Source organism: Carassius auratus, chromosome 37, assembly GCF_003368295.1.
Source record: "Carassius auratus strain Wakin chromosome 37, ASM336829v1, whole genome shotgun sequence".
NCBI classification, from domain to species: Eukaryota; Metazoa; Chordata; class Actinopteri; order Cypriniformes; family Cyprinidae; genus Carassius; species Carassius auratus.
In genome coordinates, this window is record NC_039279.1 from 7,175,288 (window position 1) to 7,194,979 (window position 19,692).

The 19,692-nt window shown below is 37.2% G+C and overlaps 2 protein-coding genes across 2 annotated transcripts in view; one reads left to right on the forward strand and one right to left on the reverse strand.

Annotated features, from left to right (window-relative positions):
* Positions 1-1,127: 1,127 nt before the first annotated feature.
* Positions 1,128-15,785, reverse strand: LOC113056026 (serine/threonine-protein phosphatase CPPED1-like). Its single transcript, XM_026222478.1, has 3 exons — positions 15,585-15,785; positions 10,543-10,761; positions 1,128-1,702 (listed from the first exon to the last, which is right to left on the reverse strand). The coding sequence occupies exons 1-3, from the start codon at positions 15,646-15,648 to the stop codon at positions 1,212-1,214; spliced, it is 774 nt and encodes a 257-aa protein (XP_026078263.1). The 5' UTR covers positions 15,649-15,785; the 3' UTR covers positions 1,128-1,211.
* A 1,362-nt stretch (positions 15,786-17,147) lies between these two features.
* LOC113056028 (protein shisa-9A-like) overlaps positions 17,148-19,692 on the forward strand; it is a 28,830-nt gene continuing 26,285 nt past the window's right edge. The window contains exons 1-2 of the mRNA XM_026222479.1: positions 17,148-17,946; positions 19,201-19,307. Coding sequence (XP_026078264.1) covers positions 17,429-17,946; positions 19,201-19,307 — 625 coding nt within the window. The 5' untranslated portion in view covers positions 17,148-17,428. The remainder of the gene's footprint in view (positions 17,947-19,200; positions 19,308-19,692) is intronic.

Genomic DNA, 19,692 nt, shown 5'->3' on the forward strand with positions numbered 1-19,692 from the left:
CTTTGTATTGGTCTTCAGTTATATTCTAATTTTCTGAGATACTGAATTTGGGATTTTCTTTAGTTGTCAGTTATAATCATCAAAATTAAAAGAAACAAACATTTGATATACATCAGTCTGTGTGTAATGAATGAATATAATATACAAGTTTCACTTTTTAAATGGAATTAGTGAAATAAATAAACTTTTTGATAATATTCTAATTATATGACCAGCACCTGTATATAAAATGAGATTAAAGTTTGAATCCAATGTCACTTTTAGTTTTGTTGAGACTGAATGTTTTGCCTAATTTTCAGTATCAACACACCATGATGCATCTCTGACCATACAAAGATATATATATATATATATATATATATATATATATATATATATATATATATATATATATATAGTTTCTTTTGAACACTAACCTTAGAAACAAATAATTATCTATATTTTTTCCTTATCGCTAACATAATCGTCAACCCATTGGATTTACTTATTACTTTTCCAACATACACAGGACAGAGACTCATTTAATGGTTTCTGGTGATTTCTCACAGTTTGGATTAAATGAAAGTATATTTTGCTCGGGTACCGAAATTGGTACAGAGAACCGTGGATTTTCACTGGTATTGATACCGAATAATGAAATTTTGGTACCGTGACAACACTAGAACTAGGGTCATTTTTATACATTTGAATATTATTTTCTCTTGTGGATTATATGTAAGCGCCATTTATGTGAAAACCACAACTGTATGTATGAGCATATATATATATTAGTTGTTTTGCTGGAATATGAAAAGTTCTAAATTATTCAAAATTCCATTATGTAGACTAGTTAATATATATATACTACTGATATATTACCCTTTCTCTCCAATTCACAAACAAATGAATCAGTTTTTTTTTTTTATCAAACCATTTGGCAAATCACTCAGAAACAAACCATAAGTCACTTACTGAAAAGCAGATTTATATTTTTATCTTATTATATAAATGAGAACTAAAATTGTTTATTTATGCCTTGTGAAAGCAATGTGAAAAATGCTAATCAATATAATTTAAGTCCTGTTGTTCTTATGACAAAAAGATACATATAAAATAAAATAAAAATAATGCTGGAAAAATATTTGTATTACTATTTACCATAATTTTGGGGAAAAGGCTAAACAAAATTCTGATGATATGGCACTCCTAAAGACAGATTGTTCTTCGATAATTTACAACATGAGATGAACACTTGCAACTTGGCTTTTCGATGTGTAAAGCTCAAGTGCTTTCTTCTCACCTGCTTGTTTGAATCTCTGGATCAAGCGCTCTCTGATGCCCTTCTGCAGGTTGAAGTAGTCATCCTCTTCATCAGGTTTATTGAGGAAGAGTGGAATGTGCTGGAAGACAAGCACGTGACGGGAGGGGGTCTGGGTGGCTCTTTGCAGCTGACTCTCCAGCCAGACCTCATGGGCCTCCATTAACTCAGGGCAGCCTGATGAGTCGAAGAAGAACTGAGAGTTCAACACCAAACACAAAACCCCACCCACCCAAAAACTAAAGTAATCATCGCCCCAGTCACGGCAGAACTGCTCTATGCTCTCTGGAGTGGGTGTGTTGCCGAGATCATGGTTGCCACTGACGAACACTAGAGGAATGTCGGGGTCACTTCCTCTCAGTGCTTCTTTGAGGTCCTTAACCTGTTCTTCTCTGAATGGACATCCTGAAAAATAAAGAGAGATTTTTCTTGGTTGAAAAGCCTAATTTAAGCAAGTATTGTATATGTTTTAGTATGTCAATAAAATAACACCTGCAACCAAATTGAATTGTTTAATGAGCTCCATTTCTTAAAACAGGATATTCAGGATATTTGGGACTTGGTTTTACGCAGAGCAAAATTACATATATTTTCACTTGACATTTTTTTATATATTTCCACACATTATCCCAAAACATATATTTATTTTTTCTTCTCTGGAATAACATGCACAGATGATTTGTCGATAACAGGAGCAAAAAAAAAAAAAACTACAGTTAAATCCTCTGGAGCAATATTGAGCACAGCAGCTATGAACACAGCTGGAACAGTCGGCTTTCAGTGGAAAACAAGATACAGCACCAGACATGTGCTAGTATATAAATACTATCTTCAATGGCTCTCTCAATCTTCAAAAGAATACTGAAGTATGCAATATGTGGAGGATTCAGAGTAAAGTTTCTGTTTCTCACAGAAGATAGGAAAGCATCCAGTCTAACCGCATTTCTCTAAAGTAAAGGCAGACTGTCAAGCGATGAGTTCTGAAGCTTGTTAATAACAGCCTTAGGTTAGCTCTAATATGACAAGTAGGGCATCTTGCTAATTGCCTGCTGTGAATTTGAAACTCAATGAGTAGCGGAGCTGAAATTAGAGCTGGCATTAGTGACTGTGGTGTTGTGAATGCTAGACAAAGAAAACTAAACCAACAGACCATGATTCTAATCTATGGAGAGAATTAACTGCCTTTGCAACACCTTACTCAAGCAACCCTCTACAATGCAAGCAAATCACTCACATATGTAACCAAATCTAAAGAATGCCTGTCAATAGCCACTGAGTTCGAGCCATGTTCTCAACTCTGTCCCTCGAAGTCCACTTTCCTGTTGGAGTTTAGCTCCAACTTTGATCAAACTCAGCAGCCTGTAACTTCCTATCGATCCTGAAGACCTTGATTAGCTTGTTCAGGGGTGTTTGATTAGGGTTGAGAACCCCTGAGATAGAGGCTAAAATAGCCTTAAGCCGGGCATACACTGTGCGATTTCGGCAATGTACCAACTCACACTGTTCGAGTAGATTGCATGCGATGTAAAGCCAAAGCTCACGATTATTATGTGCTCACTGTACGGTCCAATCGTCGAGTTGCGATTTGACTGCTCACACTATACGTGGGGAATCAACACGTATGATCCCTCAGAACCCGGATGTTTGTGCCCGTTTAAGAATAAACATGCTTTCCCGGGATAAACCATAGACAGATAAACACACTGCTTTGGTGATATACGCAATTCTGTGTGCTGAAACATCAAAAAAGCTCAGCTGCAGCTTCTCTCTGGCATTCCTGTCGTGGTTAAGTTAACGATGACACGTCGAAAAGGCCATTACTCCACAAGTTTTCCCTCCATCACTTCAATCCACACTACAAGCCGTGTCACCATGGTTTCGTTTATGGTTTCGCACAAAATAGGTTCGTAGCCCTGCTTCAATAGTGCGATACCTCACAAAAGGCCCGACCTGAAAAAGAGTCGCACGAGTCATTCTTTTCCAAATGGTCCTGTCATGATGGCAATACAAAGATCTTTTCCACTGACAAAAAGACAATGGTTAATAACTTCCATGCCCACAGAAAAAAAAGCAAACAATAAAAAAGTATATAACTATTTTTTGTGTGTGTGTGTTGCAAAGCTCATACAGGTTTCAAAACAGATAATAGACTAAATAAAAAAGATAATAAATTACTATTTAATAATAAATTACAGAATGTTCATTATGGCTTCAAATAAATCAAAATAAATCAAAATGAAGCATATAGCAAATGAAGCAATAGGCCAATTACTACTCTTACTTTTGTGATACATTGCCATTATCAATGCCCAATACCTGAAACTGAGCCTCACTTTGACTTTCTCTCTGAGTTACGTAACATTCAATTTCAACAGGTCCCCCATTTCTCCCAGCTGTGTCAAATCCCACAGAAATCTATTAAAATCTCTCCCAAAAGAGATCTCTATCTGCTAAACATACAGAGAAGAGAGGGCTCTTCCAGAGCTGATTTCCCCCAGTCAGCCCACTGATGTGCAGCAGCTCCTCAGAGAACTTCACTTTTATCTGCTTTCAACAGCAATTAAAAACCTAACGTGTGTGGAAGGAAACAGAGGGATATGAAAACCACCTCACCTTCTGAGTTGTCCCCTACCAAAGCACACACAAGACTGCAGGCAGCAGGCAAACGTTTTTATAGTCCCCATAAGGAAAGCATCAGGTTAAGTGCTCTCCAAATCTAATCACCTCCCTCGATGATCTCTCCTGCTGCCAGTCAGGAGAAGTCCTTGAACCAGAAAGCTCACAAGGATTCTGTGCCTATATCAAGGGGCAGCCCTTCAATTACTGAGTGGATCTTTGCTTGTTCAACATGCTGCCGCTGACTGTTCATTATTGCAAGCAGAACACAGGAGGTAGAATGGCTGAAATAAAATCAGATTAGGTCGCCAATGAGGTCTGAAGAGTTAAAACATGTGTTTAATGAAGGCAATATTGACTGACAGGGTTGATCGAAACCATGAGACAGCCAATACAACGGTCATAAGAATTCAAATTCTTCCACTAACCCTCATGTCGTTACAGTAGGACATTTCTTCCATAAAAAACAATAAGAGATATTAGGCAGGATCTAATAGTATCTAATAGATCTTATTATATTTAAGTAAATGGTGACCAATGGTAAAGTAGATGACACTAACAAATTATTAATTGAAAAATGTCATTATATTAATGCGATTTAAATGTGTACATATTCAAAGTGTGTCACAAATGTTTACGAGACATATATAATGTACACAATATTACTACTTTTACTGTATTTTTGATTAAATAAAATGTTGCTTTCAAATACACAAAATCTTACCGACCTCTTTCAGAATTAAGAACTGCAGAGACAATTTCTTGAATAACAATTTAATTTACGAATCTGTTGCTTACACAAAGCGAACACATGGTATAAGAAAACCTGGAATAGGCCTACAGCACAAAAGCTTACATTTAGTCATCTGGTCACCATTCAACTTTACTGTGTGGAGTGGGTCACAATGCTTTTTAATGACAAAGTAAATGGTGACAAAATTTTTATTTTGGGGTGGAACTTCCATTTAAGGATGACAAATTGATACCTGATTATTTGACAATTTCAAGCATTGAGAAATATGTAAGCTCTGTAAGATCCTCAATCAAAAATATACAGCAAGCTTCCAGCAGTTGAAACTACAGAATTCAGTTCTGCTCTGAGTCTATGTGAGTCAAAAGATAGAGTCGATCACAAAGACACAGCAATGCCTGTTTCCCCAGGAAAAGTTCAGGGTGTCCCCCAAGATACAGATACTAAGTGTACTATTGCCTCCTCTCCAGCAGTATTACTGTCTATTGTGTGAGCTGCACCACACAGAACCTGCTCAAGGTGTGATAGTCTGAATGAATCACAGAGGGTATAATTCCCAACCTGCAGGATAACCACACCAGGAAGAGCAAGACTAAAGCCAAAATAAGCATTACAGATCCCCGCCATCCAAAAAACAGCCTCTTCTCATTGCTGCAGTAAGAAAGCCTTGGGGTCAATACTAGGAGGTTCTGGAGGAGCTCCTTCACCCAAACTATCCATACACTTAATGAGGACTCCTGTACATATGAACTTCATAACACATTTTGCACCCCCTCAGAATTTGCACTTTAGTATTTAGTGGAGGAATTTTAACACTTACTTGCTCCCTTCTAATTCGTAACTATATTTTTTGTCTGTTTTTAACATGGCGCGGAGTTTTATTCATCACCCAGTCATGTGTATAACTTAAAAAGACACAAACCGTAGGTTATGCAATGTTTACATGTGGTTACACAACAGCACCTGCTGTTAACACCAGGGTAGGCAAGAACATCTTTTTGGCAGTGCATCTGCTGAATAAGTAATTATTTTAAGTATAACTTCAGTAATAAATGAATAATAGAATGATTTCTGTGCACATTTTAAGGTACATTAAAGCTTTTACAGTCATGATTGTTACTTAATATCTCAGTGTGACTTACAACTCTTTACTTTTTTTATGTTTACTCTTGAGACAAAAACTGGCTTATCATTACATTTATATTACATCTAAATAAAACTTTGTACATGTATCTGATTTGATGTTTAACAATAAACAATTTATAATAGGATAAAAAGGGAGATTTTAAGGTAAGGGGTAAGGTGCTAATTAAAAAAAATAACCAGCCACCGGTTTAAAAAAAAAACTAAATGGGCCCTATCATACACCAGGCACAATGGAACACAAGACGCAGCGCAAGTGTGTTTGCTAGTTTCAGTCCGGCGCCGTTCACAATTTCCATCCAGCGCCACGTTGTTTAATTAGCAAATGCATTTGCTGGTGCTGGTCTAAAAAAGAGGTGTGTTCAGGCGCATTGCTGGCGCATTACTAATTTAAGGAGCTGAAAATAGACTGCGCCATAGACCAACTCGAACCTGGTCTAAAGTCTAAAGTCAATGGCACAATATTTTTTTGTTATTTAAAGAGCACGTTGGTAGAAAATGCGCCTTTGGGCGGGTCCACAGTGCACAGACTTTGCTTATTACACACAGGGATGCGCATCACACAAATATGCCAAATATAAAAAACAAAAGGTTTACGGTGTCAAATAATATTATTGTGTAGCCTACATAAATATAAAAATGTAATATTGGATAGTGATTGCGTGTATTAGAATTTGCCATTCAGTCTATTACTACTACTTATGATGATGAATGAAATTCTAATTCATCCCAAGCCTTCTTCACTTCGGGAAGCTTTGGTGGATGCCTGCTTGCAGATCGGTTTCTTCGTTTGAGAAGCGTTCAGCTTTTCCGCCAACAAATTCCTCCATGTAAATAGCACCCACCATGGTGCGAGCGCATCTCGCTCTTAAAGGGAATGGGAGATGACACTCTGATTTGTTTATTGAACGTTATGCCCATTACTTATTAAAAGAATAGTAGGGACAACCCATTCCAAAAATGTGCCCCGACCTTTTTTCCGTTGTTAAATTAGCAAAAGTAGATTTGGACACGCCCTGAGTGCACCTGCGCCGTGTGCTTTACACTTTGCATTTGGATCATTAAAATAGGGCCCTATATCTTACTTATATCTTACAGTATGACTTGTTTCTCACAAATTGCAATTTTAGTCTTGTAACTGCATCTTAAAAATGTGTATTTATTTCCTTGTTTATCTCACAACAACTTCACCTTATTTTATTTTATTTTTTTACTCTATTTTCTTTTTCTCCATTCTGTCAACCGAGTTTCGGTTCCTTGCCGCTGTCACCTCTGGCTTGCTTAGTTGGCGGTCACTTCATCTACAGCGATATCGTTGACTTGATTGCAAATAAATCCACAGACACTATTTAAACTGAACAGAGATGACATCACTATATTCAATGATGATTTACCTTTAACTATCATTTTGCATTATTGATATTGTTTTCCTAATGAATGCTGTTCAATTGCTTTGACACAATTTTTTTTTGTTTAAAGCGCCATATAAATAAAGGTGACTTGACTTGACTCTTAGGTGGACTTTAACAAAACCATTTCTTTTGAATCAAAAGCTTTGTCAAAACACGTTTTGCAGCCTTGTCTAGATATCACAAACCATCACCCAAGACTGTCACATCAGAGTCACACTCCTGTTTTCCTTTTATTTGTCTGCTGTTTTTATTTTTCTGTAGGTGTGTTGTTAGATTTCTCAGATTTTTATTCTGATTGAAGATCAAAGATGAGCAAAGACAAAATAAAATGCTGAGTTAACTGTTCTCTTTTGCTGACTTCTGCTATTAAAGCCCTAATGCTTAATGAAGAAGTGGTGAGGAGGAGGTGGTGTAAGTCTGGTGAAGTCTGTGTTGTGCAGAGACAGGAAACACGCTGCATGACGGACATGGCGTGTAATGCATATGGCATCCATTGCCTGCTCTTCTAGCCTGACACTAATGGGTGCTGACACCAGGCCATTTAAAGGTCTCCAAACCTCATAAAGTTCCATGGCTGTGCCTTTACAGGCAGCTTATCATAACCTGACCTATAAATTACATCCAGCAGGGAAGCCACAAACCTGGGCTCATATTAAATCAAGCAAATAAGACACTTCAGAGTTCCCTCGGATCCTAAAACAGGATAATCTGATAAATCAGCCATTGAAAAAACAGTTACTGTCAACATTTGGGTGATTTAAATTCATGCGGTGAGAAACAGCTATGACAGCTTTAAATGTACTTTCACTTTGATACTGGCACTCAAGTGCAAGACATTCAAGTGCAAGAAACATTGACTCAGAGGCCCAAAGCATGAAACCTAATTTACAAACACTCTCGTCACCTTCACAGGTGACTTCCAGTCAGCACATTCATGTGTGCAGGATAACTACCGCCCAGCCTTCAGAGGTTAGTTTTTATTTCCATGTGTGCTGTGCAGTTTGAGCGGAGGCAGTTAGATAGGTGCAGAGATTGTAGATGGCCCTCAGCTCCACAAGCTCCATTTTAACGGACTTGAAAAAAAGACTCTTGCCTCTTGCCCTAAAGTGAGCTTTTTGTCTAATAAATTCAATCCTTTTTGTTCTACAAATAATCCTGTTTCTTATTTATATTCTGCATCTAATCTTTTATATTGGTCTAACTATTCAAACATTTTAGTATAGTCAACAGCAATACCAGTTCAATTGCATGATTTCTTATTTCAAATAACTAATATGCAACTCAACACACTTATTTTGTTGCAAAGAAGCATTATATTAATAATAAAAACATATAAAAAGTAATATAGAATTTTGTATTTGAAATGTTAAACTATTTAATACTATTTAATTTTATATTTAAACTATTTAATATTATTTAAATACAGTAAATACAATGTATTGTAGAATCTAAGCATTTCGCAAGTAAACATTTCTTCATGTTTATTATTAGATATTTTTGTTATTTTAGTTTTGTTATAAAAAATATGAGCAAATTACAGGGCAATAAGACAAAGAAATAAAGCGTTTGGTCTCTATCTGGCAGCAGTACTACGCAGGTACGAAATACTATAGAAATTGAATAATCAAATGTAAAAAATTAAACAGTGCATAGTCTTCACAGTATGAATGAAACATATTGATCTTTATTACAACTAACAAAGATTGTGTCAAGAGCAGTGAATTATTGTTTTGTTTTCTTTTGTAGTTTGATTCAAACTAACACCAGGTATATTATAGTGATATCACTTTAAGACTCTTCGATAATGAAAGCGATATGGTGTAGCTTGTCAATGAACTACGGTTCTGTCTTTTAAATGCCGCTCCATCTGAAAGCAGGTGATGGAGATTTACCGCTAATCATGGAACAGACTTTACTGATGAGATGCGTGTGATCATCACATGTGATATATCACCCAGCCCTACTGTGTAGCAATATACACAATATAGCAAAATCTCTACTGATTCACACTTAATATTGTTGCCACACTACATATAGTCTTTTGCTAAAGTTTGGGCACCCCTAATAATTATCATAATTCCATTGTATAATCTGCTGGAATTTTGCCACATAGCTCCACAGCATGATGGACCCTCCACCAAATTTTACAGAAGAGAGCAGGTTCTTCTCCTGGAATATGGTGTTCTTTTTACACCATGCAATCAAAGCATCTCTGGTTGTGACCATATAACTCTATCTGCGTTATCTTTCCACAACAAATGATTTGGTTTGTCCAGATGAGCCTTTGCTTAACTCAAATGGCTTGCTGGCAGTATGCAGAATTAAGCATCACCCTTTCAATGGGCTGTTACTTGTGCAAAGTGCACTGGACTTTGGATAGATGTACAATGACAATATTAACAACAACATGTTCTTGGAGCTCTTTGGTGGTGGTCTGTGGTTTGTCTGTGACCATTATTACCACTCTGTGACTTTCAGATATTTTTCTCAGCCTACCACATCTTTCCTTCACAAGGATTGTTTCAGTGGCCTTCAATATTCTAACTATATTTCTGACTGTGGGGACAGAAAACTTAAACCTTTGTGATAATTTCTGTCTCCTTCTCCTAATTAAAATGGACGAATTAGCCTATTAGGTCATTAGAGAGTTATTTTATGGTTCCCATGCTGTTACTATCAAGTAGAGAAGCAAAGCTAGCAATCAGCTACAGTACCTTTAACATCCATTTTCATGATTGGCTGGACTTGTGTTTGCAGTGGTATGGTTCACGGAGTCAATCAAATCAGTTTTTTTGTGTTGCAATTAATCAACATTAAGTGACTACAAGTATTCAAATCTACACAAATGTGCCCAAAACTATTGCACAGCTTATTTTGTCACATTCAGCTTTATTTCATAGAACTCAATACTGCTACACTAAGAGAGTTCACGTGTAACTGGCCAAATCTAAAAAAATAAATAAAAACAAATAATATATATATATATATATATATATATATATATATATATATATATATATATATATATATATATATATATATATATATATATATATATTATTTTTATATATTATTTATATATATATATATATAGGTTCTTCAGATTATTCAAATATTATTCAAACTAAGAATAGTTCTTCTTTTACTTATTTTATAAACTATTCACAGAAAGGTTCTTTGGAGTACTCAGAATGTTCCTTCTACTAAATTGCCCCGTTTAGAACCCTTTAAAGTATATTTCTTACTATAGAGGTCTAAACTTTCTGGAGAAAGCAATACTTTAGCATTCCATCAGCACCATTTCGGTGGAACGGGTGGCTTACCTGGCATAGCATGGACCAGGTCTCCACACAGGACCAAGAAGCGAGGTCTGGGCTGTAGTTTGTTGATTGCCTGAACTGCCTGTTTTGTGAGCTGAACCTCCTCAGTCCACTCATCCCCTCCTGAATCACAGTCTCCTATCCTCCAGGCCTTCATCAGGCCAAGCTGGGGGTCCGCAGCCTGGATGAAGTAAAAGGGCCCACTCCACTCCTTCTGTTCATCTGGAAAGAACAGAAGAAAAATAACCAAAAGATGACAAACTATCTACTTTAAATATCAAAAAAAAATTGTAGATAATGCATACAATGTTTTGCACAATTGAAAATTACATAAGATGCTAACAATCAAACTGTTAAAAGTATTTATAATTTTTTTTATCTCAAGTGAGAGAGTCAGTTAAGGGCACAGCTCCAACACCTGGAACGTGTGGAAACGTTCGTCTAGCTTGTCGTATAGAAACTTCAGCTGTAAATAACACCTTCACAGCAGTTCTTGTGCTGTAAGGAAACAAAAACGGCAGGAAAAAAAAAAGTTGATTTTCACACCTCTGGGTTTACAGCACAGATGCAGCTCAGAAACAGTTTTTACCCGTGATTCTTTGAGAAACTTCCAGCATTAAAACTTGGTCAAAATATAAATGAAGAAGATACCCCCGCTGGGAACATCATACAAGTCTTGTCTTTGCCTTCCACTAAACTCACTTACACTGAGTGTGTGAAAAGGTTTTTGACAGAGCAGCAAGCCTTAAAAGCTAAAAGAAAAATAGAGAACTCCTTTCTGTTCCTGATCCTGACAGTGCAGCCTAGAAGGAAAAATAATTTTAAGATTCCGTTTTATCCTTAGCTACACATTGTGAACTCATGTGAACAACTAGTCAATAAGCTCTAAGATTTATGTCTCACAAATTAATTATAAATTGCGTGATTCACTAAAAAGACCCAGCTCATAAAAGTCATTCGCTGTGGAGTTAGACTACACAGATTGTGCCGTTTGTTGCAGTTTTGATTCACTGCGTTTCGATTTACAGTCCAAAAAAGAGCTCAATAAGAGCAATTTGTTGTGGAATCAGACTACACTGGTTGCACAGTATGTTTTAGATTTGATATTGGAAAAAAATTCACATTGCGATATTTGGTGTTTTGTTGTTTGATCAAAATTCATGACACAAATCAAGCAACAGGATCATTCAACTGCTGTGAACCAATATACTATTACACATCCGTTTTCTTTCTCAATTGTTTAGCTTCACCTAAGCCATATGTGTATACAAGGAAAGGATACTTGCAGGGAAATGCATTTTGACACCATTTTACACGCGAAAATGAATGGATTTCTGTGTTCATGTGCATCTGTATAGCTCTGTACGTATGTTCATAATTGAGCTCTATTTTGCGCCTTCTCACGCTCGACTGGTTTCTTGAATGTTTAAACGAACAGGACCTAAAACACATGAAAATAATGAACCTCCATTGTATGATGGTTAAACTTTGCAAATAATCCAAGAATCACCTGAGTTTCGAACCCTGGTACCTGGTCCATATGGATAAACGATCACTATACTATACATGCGCACATCGAGATATCGATGCTGAAACTATATATCGTGCAGCCATAGGTTGTGGTGTATGCTCACTGTTCATCACTCTAGATAGCGTTGTTGAAGCACAATTAAATAAGTAATGCAGGAAACTGTCAGTGTATTTCAGCATGGTATTGTGGAAGAATTGTAAAAGGAATTCTGAATAAGAATCAGTTCTTGGAAACTATTGTGTAATTTATAAAAAAATAAAAAATAATTATTCCCAAATGAGCTGCATTTTAATTAGTTGTACAGCCCATGAAGTTTCAACATCAGTCCCCATGGAGCAACCATGTTATCCCAATCGTTTTGTCATTCTAACAAGATGAAGGGTTTGCTATGCTTCGAGCATCTCTTTGGGAAAGCACAAAACCTGCTTAAAATAAAATAAATAAAATAAAAACACATGATATCTGACCAATTCTAAAGGCATTTAAAACGTACCATCTGCTGCCTGGAATCTTGTTTGTTGCCTAACGCTTTCATGTACAGTCCCCAGAGACTGGAAACTATTTTCAGGCAACTTTAAACAACATGAATTGAGAGGAGCAGACAAAGCTCCGATGACAGCCAATGAGCACAAGCCTCTTTTAGCAAAGATAAATCAGAGGGGTATCTCAGATGATTCCCGGAGCTTTCAAATACTGCTAACCTAATCATAAGTCAAGATAAAAGCCTCCTGTGATAAAGCATTAAAATATCAACTCAACTCACAGCATCCACTAACAGCCACTGCTGTAGTGTAGGTTTTTCTCACACAAAAAAAGGGGAACACTGCCAGCACAAAGCAAAGAATAAGCAAGAAATTAGTCTGAGATAAAGATTTCAGACTGGATTTACATAAACAGCCAAGCAGAGGAACCACATAGGGACAAAACTTTTCAAAACACATACACACTGAAAAAACACCAAATCAAAGGTTATAGTCCACACAAATTTAAAATTATAAATATATTTTCTAAATGCATTATTATTGATGACATTTTGAACAATTTATCTATTAATGTTTATTTATTTTTTATTTTGGTCTCATAATTTCTCATCAAAAATGTTATGACGATCCTTTTCACTATGTTTTATATCCGGTCACATGTTTGGGATCAGAATCAGAATCAGAATCAGAATGAGCTTTATTGCCAGGTATGTTTACACATATGAGGAATTTGTTTTCGTGACAGAAGCTCCGCAGTACAACAGAATGACAGCGACAGAACATAAAACACATTAAAAAAAAATACAAATAAGTAGATAGTGAATGACAATATACAAATGACAATTGTAGGCAGGTATATTACAAAAGAAGTTATGTATGTACATATATATTGTGTGCAAAATTTAAGTGTATACTAAGTATGTGTGTTAGATAAATAAAGTGTGTGTGTATATAAATATAAAGTGTAGTGTGTCCGCCGTTATTATCAGTAAGACTTGTAACGTTTTTTAAAGAAGTCTCTTATGCTAATCAAGGCTCCATTCATTTTATCACAAACACAGAAAAGAAAAAACAGTAATCTTTCAAAATTTTATTACAATATAAAATAATGGTTTCTATTTTAACATCCTATAAAATATAATTTATTTCTGTGATGCAAAACTGCTCCCCAGGCGCCGCAGCATAAATGGCTGCCCACTGCTCCGGGTGTGTGTTCACTTTGGATGGGTTAAATGCAGAGTACGAATTCTGAGTATGGGTCACCATACTTTGCTGAATGTCGTGTCACTTTCTTTTCTTTTCACTTTCAACACCCTAGCCCGTCAATGCCTTCCCCTTTTGGACAATGCTGTTGAGTTCAGCAAGCTCACCATTTTAACAGCTTTCAACGATGCGACACTAAACTCCCTGTTCTGGATGGAGGCTAATCACCATTGACCTCTCCGACATCACTGGACTGTGCTGGAGGGAGGCAATCCTCTGGTATCTGGAGAGGGTCTACCCCCGATCCAGAGCCCATCCCACCATCACCCTGGTTGTGTGGAGCAAAAGCCTGGCAGCACACAGTTCCTGAGCCCCCTGAACTCCCGCTCAGTCTCCCTCTCCCACCAGCTCTGTACTAGTCTTCATCGCCTCTGGAGTCTCCAGACAGCCCTTCTGCTTGCCCTCAGCCCACTGTATGTGCGGTAGGATCGCCGTGGGTCTGCCAGTCTCCATCAGTGTTGTGGTTGGAGGATCCATTGTCTCCAGCTTCTTAGTCCCAGCGGCTCCACCATGGCTCCTAGCTCCCTCATCCCCACTGTGGCCCGTCAGTCCACCAGCTCTGCCTGGCTCCATTGTCCTTCTGGCTCCACCTTGGTCCTCTGTCGTACCTGCTCCGCCTTGGCCCTCCGACTCTTGGTCTCCACCACCTGCTCCGCCGTCATCGGTCAGCGTTGTGGAGCCATCAGCCCTTTCCCCACCATGGCTCCCCTCTCTGTCATTTCCACCGTGGGCTGTCATCATGGATGTGGCCTTGATCCCACCTGGATCCTCCAGTTCCTTATTGTCTTCTCTATGGCTCCTTCCATCTGATCCTGGGACTGTTTGTCATCCTCCTCTGGTGTCTGTCCTCCGGCCAAACCTCTGCCTTTGTCTCCCTAACAGCAGTAGCTTGACACACATGATCCTTAAGAAATCATTCTAATATGTTGATTTTATTAGAATTATCAATGTTTACAACAGTTGTGCTGCCAAATATTTTCTTGGGAAATGGGTTTTTTTTTTTTCAGGATTTGTTAAATAAAAAGAACAGCATTTATTGAAGTCAAATATTTTTGAAAAATAGTTTCCAATAGAAAAAAATTGATTTTAAAATGTATTAAAATAGAAAAACCTTATTTTACATATTTCACAATAAATGCAGCAATGATGAGCATAAGAAACTCCTTTTAAAAAAAAAAACTTTTTTAAACACTTTTGACAGTTTTTGGTAGTGTACATCACAATATTAATTGGGAATTTAGTAAGCTTTTGTTCTGATACAGGTCATGGAAAGTAGGGAAAAACAATGCTAAATTCTTAACCGTTTAATTGCACTTTACAGGATTACAACTGATATATTAAAATTAAATCTGGGTCTTAAAGCAAACCCGATTTTGAGTGGCTGATTTAGCACATTTTAACCTGTTTGCCCTCATGTGTTAGGTTAACTTTATTTGGTGTACGTCATGTGACATGTCAGGGTTTCTATTTAAACTGCACTGCAACTATCTACAGCTCAATGCACAGTGTTTTTCTTTCCAATCCTGATTCCTGACATAGCTAACAGTAGCCTAATTTGTTTGTGAAGTCGATAGTACCCTAGTATGCGTTTTTCTGAGACTTGTTGGAATTCTTTAACGGTAACTTACACCGGTCAACATCTAACGAGTTTACAGAGGACCGTAAGCTTCGACTTCAAGCAGCGTTCCAAATTACATAAAACGACCTTGGACCAAAACATACTGTCATAGTTCAAAGCATAAATAACAATCGACATTAGCTAACCGTACCTTCTGTCAGCCCCTTAAAACTCCGATCCTTCGCTCTCAGAAAGACACTTTCGTCTCCTGCCATTGCTACCTGGTATAAAATAATAAACCGTTCAACCTATATTTCGTACGTCTCGCTATCGTGTTTGGGCGTTCGTTGCTAAACCTGACGAAGTCATCGGTTACTTTTACTAACAGTAGTGTGTTTGTGAATCGACGCGTTTGGTGATCTATTAGCAATGTCTGGGAATGTTCGCAGTGACTCTAAACAACAGACTGACTACAAAAGAATTAAAAGTTTGATCTCGAATGCTTACTATGGACATATTTAACGATACGACAATTACACTATTTGCAAAATGCACAGTAGCCTATTATTTGATACTTTTATATTAACAGACATTAAGAGGTCAGGATAAAACGACTAAACTAAATAAATAATAAATAAATAAAAATAATACATACAAATCTGAAATATGTTTATTTTTAAACTTCTGTTGTATTGTTTTGCAATAGGCCTAACTAGGTGGAATTGTAAATCTTTACATCAGCGTTTCCTACGAATAGATATTCGACGATATATTCGACTGTTTTGGTTTCAGTTAGATTCTTATAAATCAATGTAGCCTATAGTTTTATAAATATATGTGATATCAGTGTCTAATAATACATCTATATTATTTAATGAATATATGTTTTTATTATTTATCCTTTTGCTTATTGCAACACAATGTAGCCTAGCTATCTATATAGAAAAACACTGTAAATCAGTCAGTTGTAGTTTACATCAGGCTAGCTTAATATTTTTATATCAAATGTGGTATGCATATGTGGAGGTCGTAGCTGTCATCATGATGTTCCAATCCTGAATGACTCTCATAGCTCTCTTATCAGTTAAAGCGATGGGAATCAACAAACAAACAAATAAATAAACCATATCTGCAAAGTCTGTAAATACAGGATTGGAATGGTAGGTAGGCTACTGATCTCACTGCTTCCAATTCTGCCAGCATACAGATTAAAATGATATGATGTAAAGGAAGGGTTATAAAATAAAGCTTTTTTAAATACTTTTTTTTTTTTTTTTTTTTTTTTTTATAGAATACTTAGACGAACAAAACATCTTTTCACTGATATCCAAACAGCATCCTCTTTTCTGTTCATTTAACGAGCAGAAAATTATAGTATCATGAACACTTAAATTAGATGATTTTGTATGATACGCAGCGTCAAAACGCAACTCGGAGACCCACCCATTGAGCAAAGAATCAACAAACCATTAAGCATTTGTGTTTTCTCATTTGCATAGTCAAGTTACAATAAATGGAACTGGTATGCGATTTGTATATGCTTACAGTATGATGCAAATTAATTTTTTTCAAGGCAGGTATTTTACACGCCTAAGAAAATATATTCGTTTGCATGTTGCACATAGTAACATAACTTAGAAGGCAACTTTCCACGTGATTCTTTACTACAGAACACTTTTCTTTCTTGTCCAATCCCTCCCACGTCTCCTCCTTCCCTTTACGCGCTGTCTCTCCCACTCTCAGCGCGCGCTCCACTGTTCTGTCTCAGCTCTCCTGTCATCATCACAAACGAAGACAGCCTTCAGGGTAGTTGGCGCAGTGGTTTAGAGCGCTAAAAAAAAGTATTTGAGAATCAACAGAACAATTGGGATTGAGATCGACAGCTGTGGACTTTCTAAACATCTGCAGTCTTAATTGACCTTTTTTTAAAAAATGCAAACCTCCACGAATGGCTTTGTTCACTTGGGTGGATTTATTTCCTTCTGTCACTGGTAGTACCAAGTCGTTTCTCTGTCTTAGTTTGTACTCCAAAAGAAGCCTCCAGGAGACTACAGGATGAAATGGACAGTCTTGCTGTTAGAATACTTCTTGGTCAAAGTTGTGGTGCTGTTGTGCAGCGCGGTCGGGGAGGCGCAGCAGCAGCAGCTCGAGGGCTTTATAATGCTCTCAGGATCCAATGGGTCCCGGGATGAGGAGAGCGTTTCTGAACCTCCACATACTGAGGAAAAATGTCGGGGTTACTATGATGTGATGGGACAGTGGGACCCGCCGTTCGTTTGCCGAACTGGCAATTATTTATATTGCTGCGGCACTTGTGGCTTCAGATTTTGCTGCGCTTATAAAAACTCTCGTTTGGATCAAAGCACCTGCAAAAATTACGATACACCAGTGTGGTTAACAGGACAGCCACCATATAAGAAAACAATTGACCCTAGACACGATCCAACCAAGGATAAAACAAACTTGATTGTATATATAATATGTGGAGTAGTGGCGATAATGGCACTGGTTGGGATATTTACCAAACTTGGACTAGAAAAGGCTCACAGACCTCACCGAGAGAGCATGTCTCGGTAAGTAGCTATGTTGGCTTCTTAACGAAGTCCTCATTTTCTTTTTGAATTTTCCCAAAATGCTTCTGATAAGAATAGTGTGCTTTGCTATTTGTTTTTTCTTTTTTCTTGTTATTAATAAGTGTGCTTGCTATTTGGATGTCTTTGATGTTCCATCTTGTGCCATGAGATCTGCGATTTTATTAATCACCGTCAAGTTAAAAGAAGTTAAACTTTTTAAAACGCATCTGAAGATGGCATTCCATTGTGCATCTCTTTGTTTTTGAAGGCAGCAATGATCCAGTGTGTGTGAACGCTTGGGTGTTTCACTCATGGTTCATAAAAAAGAGAGAGAACCCAGGTGTTTAGAAATGCGTTTTGTTTTGAAGATTTTATTTTTTAACTTAATTTTGATACTGAAAACCAAGGGAGAGAAAGAGTGAAGGCGCTGAAAAAACAGCACAGCAACAGTGAAAGATATATGCGTACATATGTGTGTCCATAGTCCAGTAATTAAAAACAGTTTAAAAACAGCAAAAATGGTCTCACTGGCATCTTAGGCTGAATTTTTTTTAAACCATCCAATAATGGGTATATAATTATTATTATTTTTTTTAAATCCAGGCAAAGAATTTTCACACTAACCCCATCTTCTGCGGCTTTTGAGCCAAAAGTGTTGGTTTTTAAAGCTCTTTCTGCATTTACTGTTGTGCCTATTCTGCCCAAGCATATTCATGCATAATTAGAGCAAAAACAGTCCCTTGGATCTTCAATAGGCTTTCTATATTCATGGATTTGTGTTATGCAAGCTCTCTTTTAAAAGGCTTTCTTGAATCACAGATCTCAAGAGAGATCCACATGAAAACACGGTTAACTTGCACATGTAAACCAGAAAAACTGTACTAACCATTTTAGATATTACATTATATTGCATAACTTCCGTTTGTCAGTGTTTTACCCTTTAGTTACTCAGCTTGAATTGTGGAGGTGGAAATCTCTTGTTCCTACTGATTCTGTGGGTCAAAACCTCTGATGAGAGCCGCACAGCCCACAGTGTGAAGGTTGCTGAAAGAGCGGCTCACAGAAAAACCTGTTCTTTTTGAATCAGCACTCTGGACAGCGGCAACTATAACACTGAATGAATAGATGTCAGTCTACTGACATTATATCACTGTACGCCGTTCAGCTGTGCTTTGACATCTAAATACAGACCGATTACACAATGCAAGGCAATTTCATGGAATTCTAATCTAATGCATGCTTGTTCTTCAACAGAGCTGTTGCAAGCGTCATGCAAGGCGCCCGTCAGGGTCAGCATGAGGAGGCCATCGGAATGCACACGCAGCATTATGACACTGTGCAGGCGAGAGCAAACAACATGCGTGAGTTGATTGTAGCCTACATCTTCTCTTTTCCCACGAACACAGCATAAACTATTCACAACATTTATGCTCTTATGAAAATACCCTAAAACAGTCTAAAAGCATGCTTTCTTTTGGCTCGAGTGCTTATCATACCAAATCCTCTACTCAATACAATGCACTTGTGTATTGAATTACACATGTAGTTATAAATGATACATATAACATATTAAGTATTCAAAGTTTTGCTTGTGGTGCAAAACTTTGCTGGTTCTGCACCCCTTTTTGATTTTCTTTTTCTATGCTTAGCATATAACAGATATGTGTAAGAGAAAGGAGATGCTGAGAGCACAATGCTGTTGTGAAAAAAGCCTATTTATGGTCACTGCCGTGGGCTGCTGCTGCG

Bases quoted from the DNA above. Each gene is read 5' to 3' on its own strand.
- LOC113056026 (XM_026222478.1), bottom strand. From the start codon at position 15,648: ATGGCAGGAGACGAAAGTGTCTTTCTGAGAGCGAAGGATCGGAGTTTT. The intron at 10,762-15,584 runs GTACGGTTAGCT...TGTTCTTTCCAG, and splicing joins TTTTAAGGGGCTGACAGAAG to ATGAACAGAAGGAGTGGAGT. The intron at 1,703-10,542 runs GTAAGCCACCCG...TTTATTTTTCAG, and splicing joins CCTGGTCCATGCTATGCCAG to GATGTCCATTCAGAGAAGAA.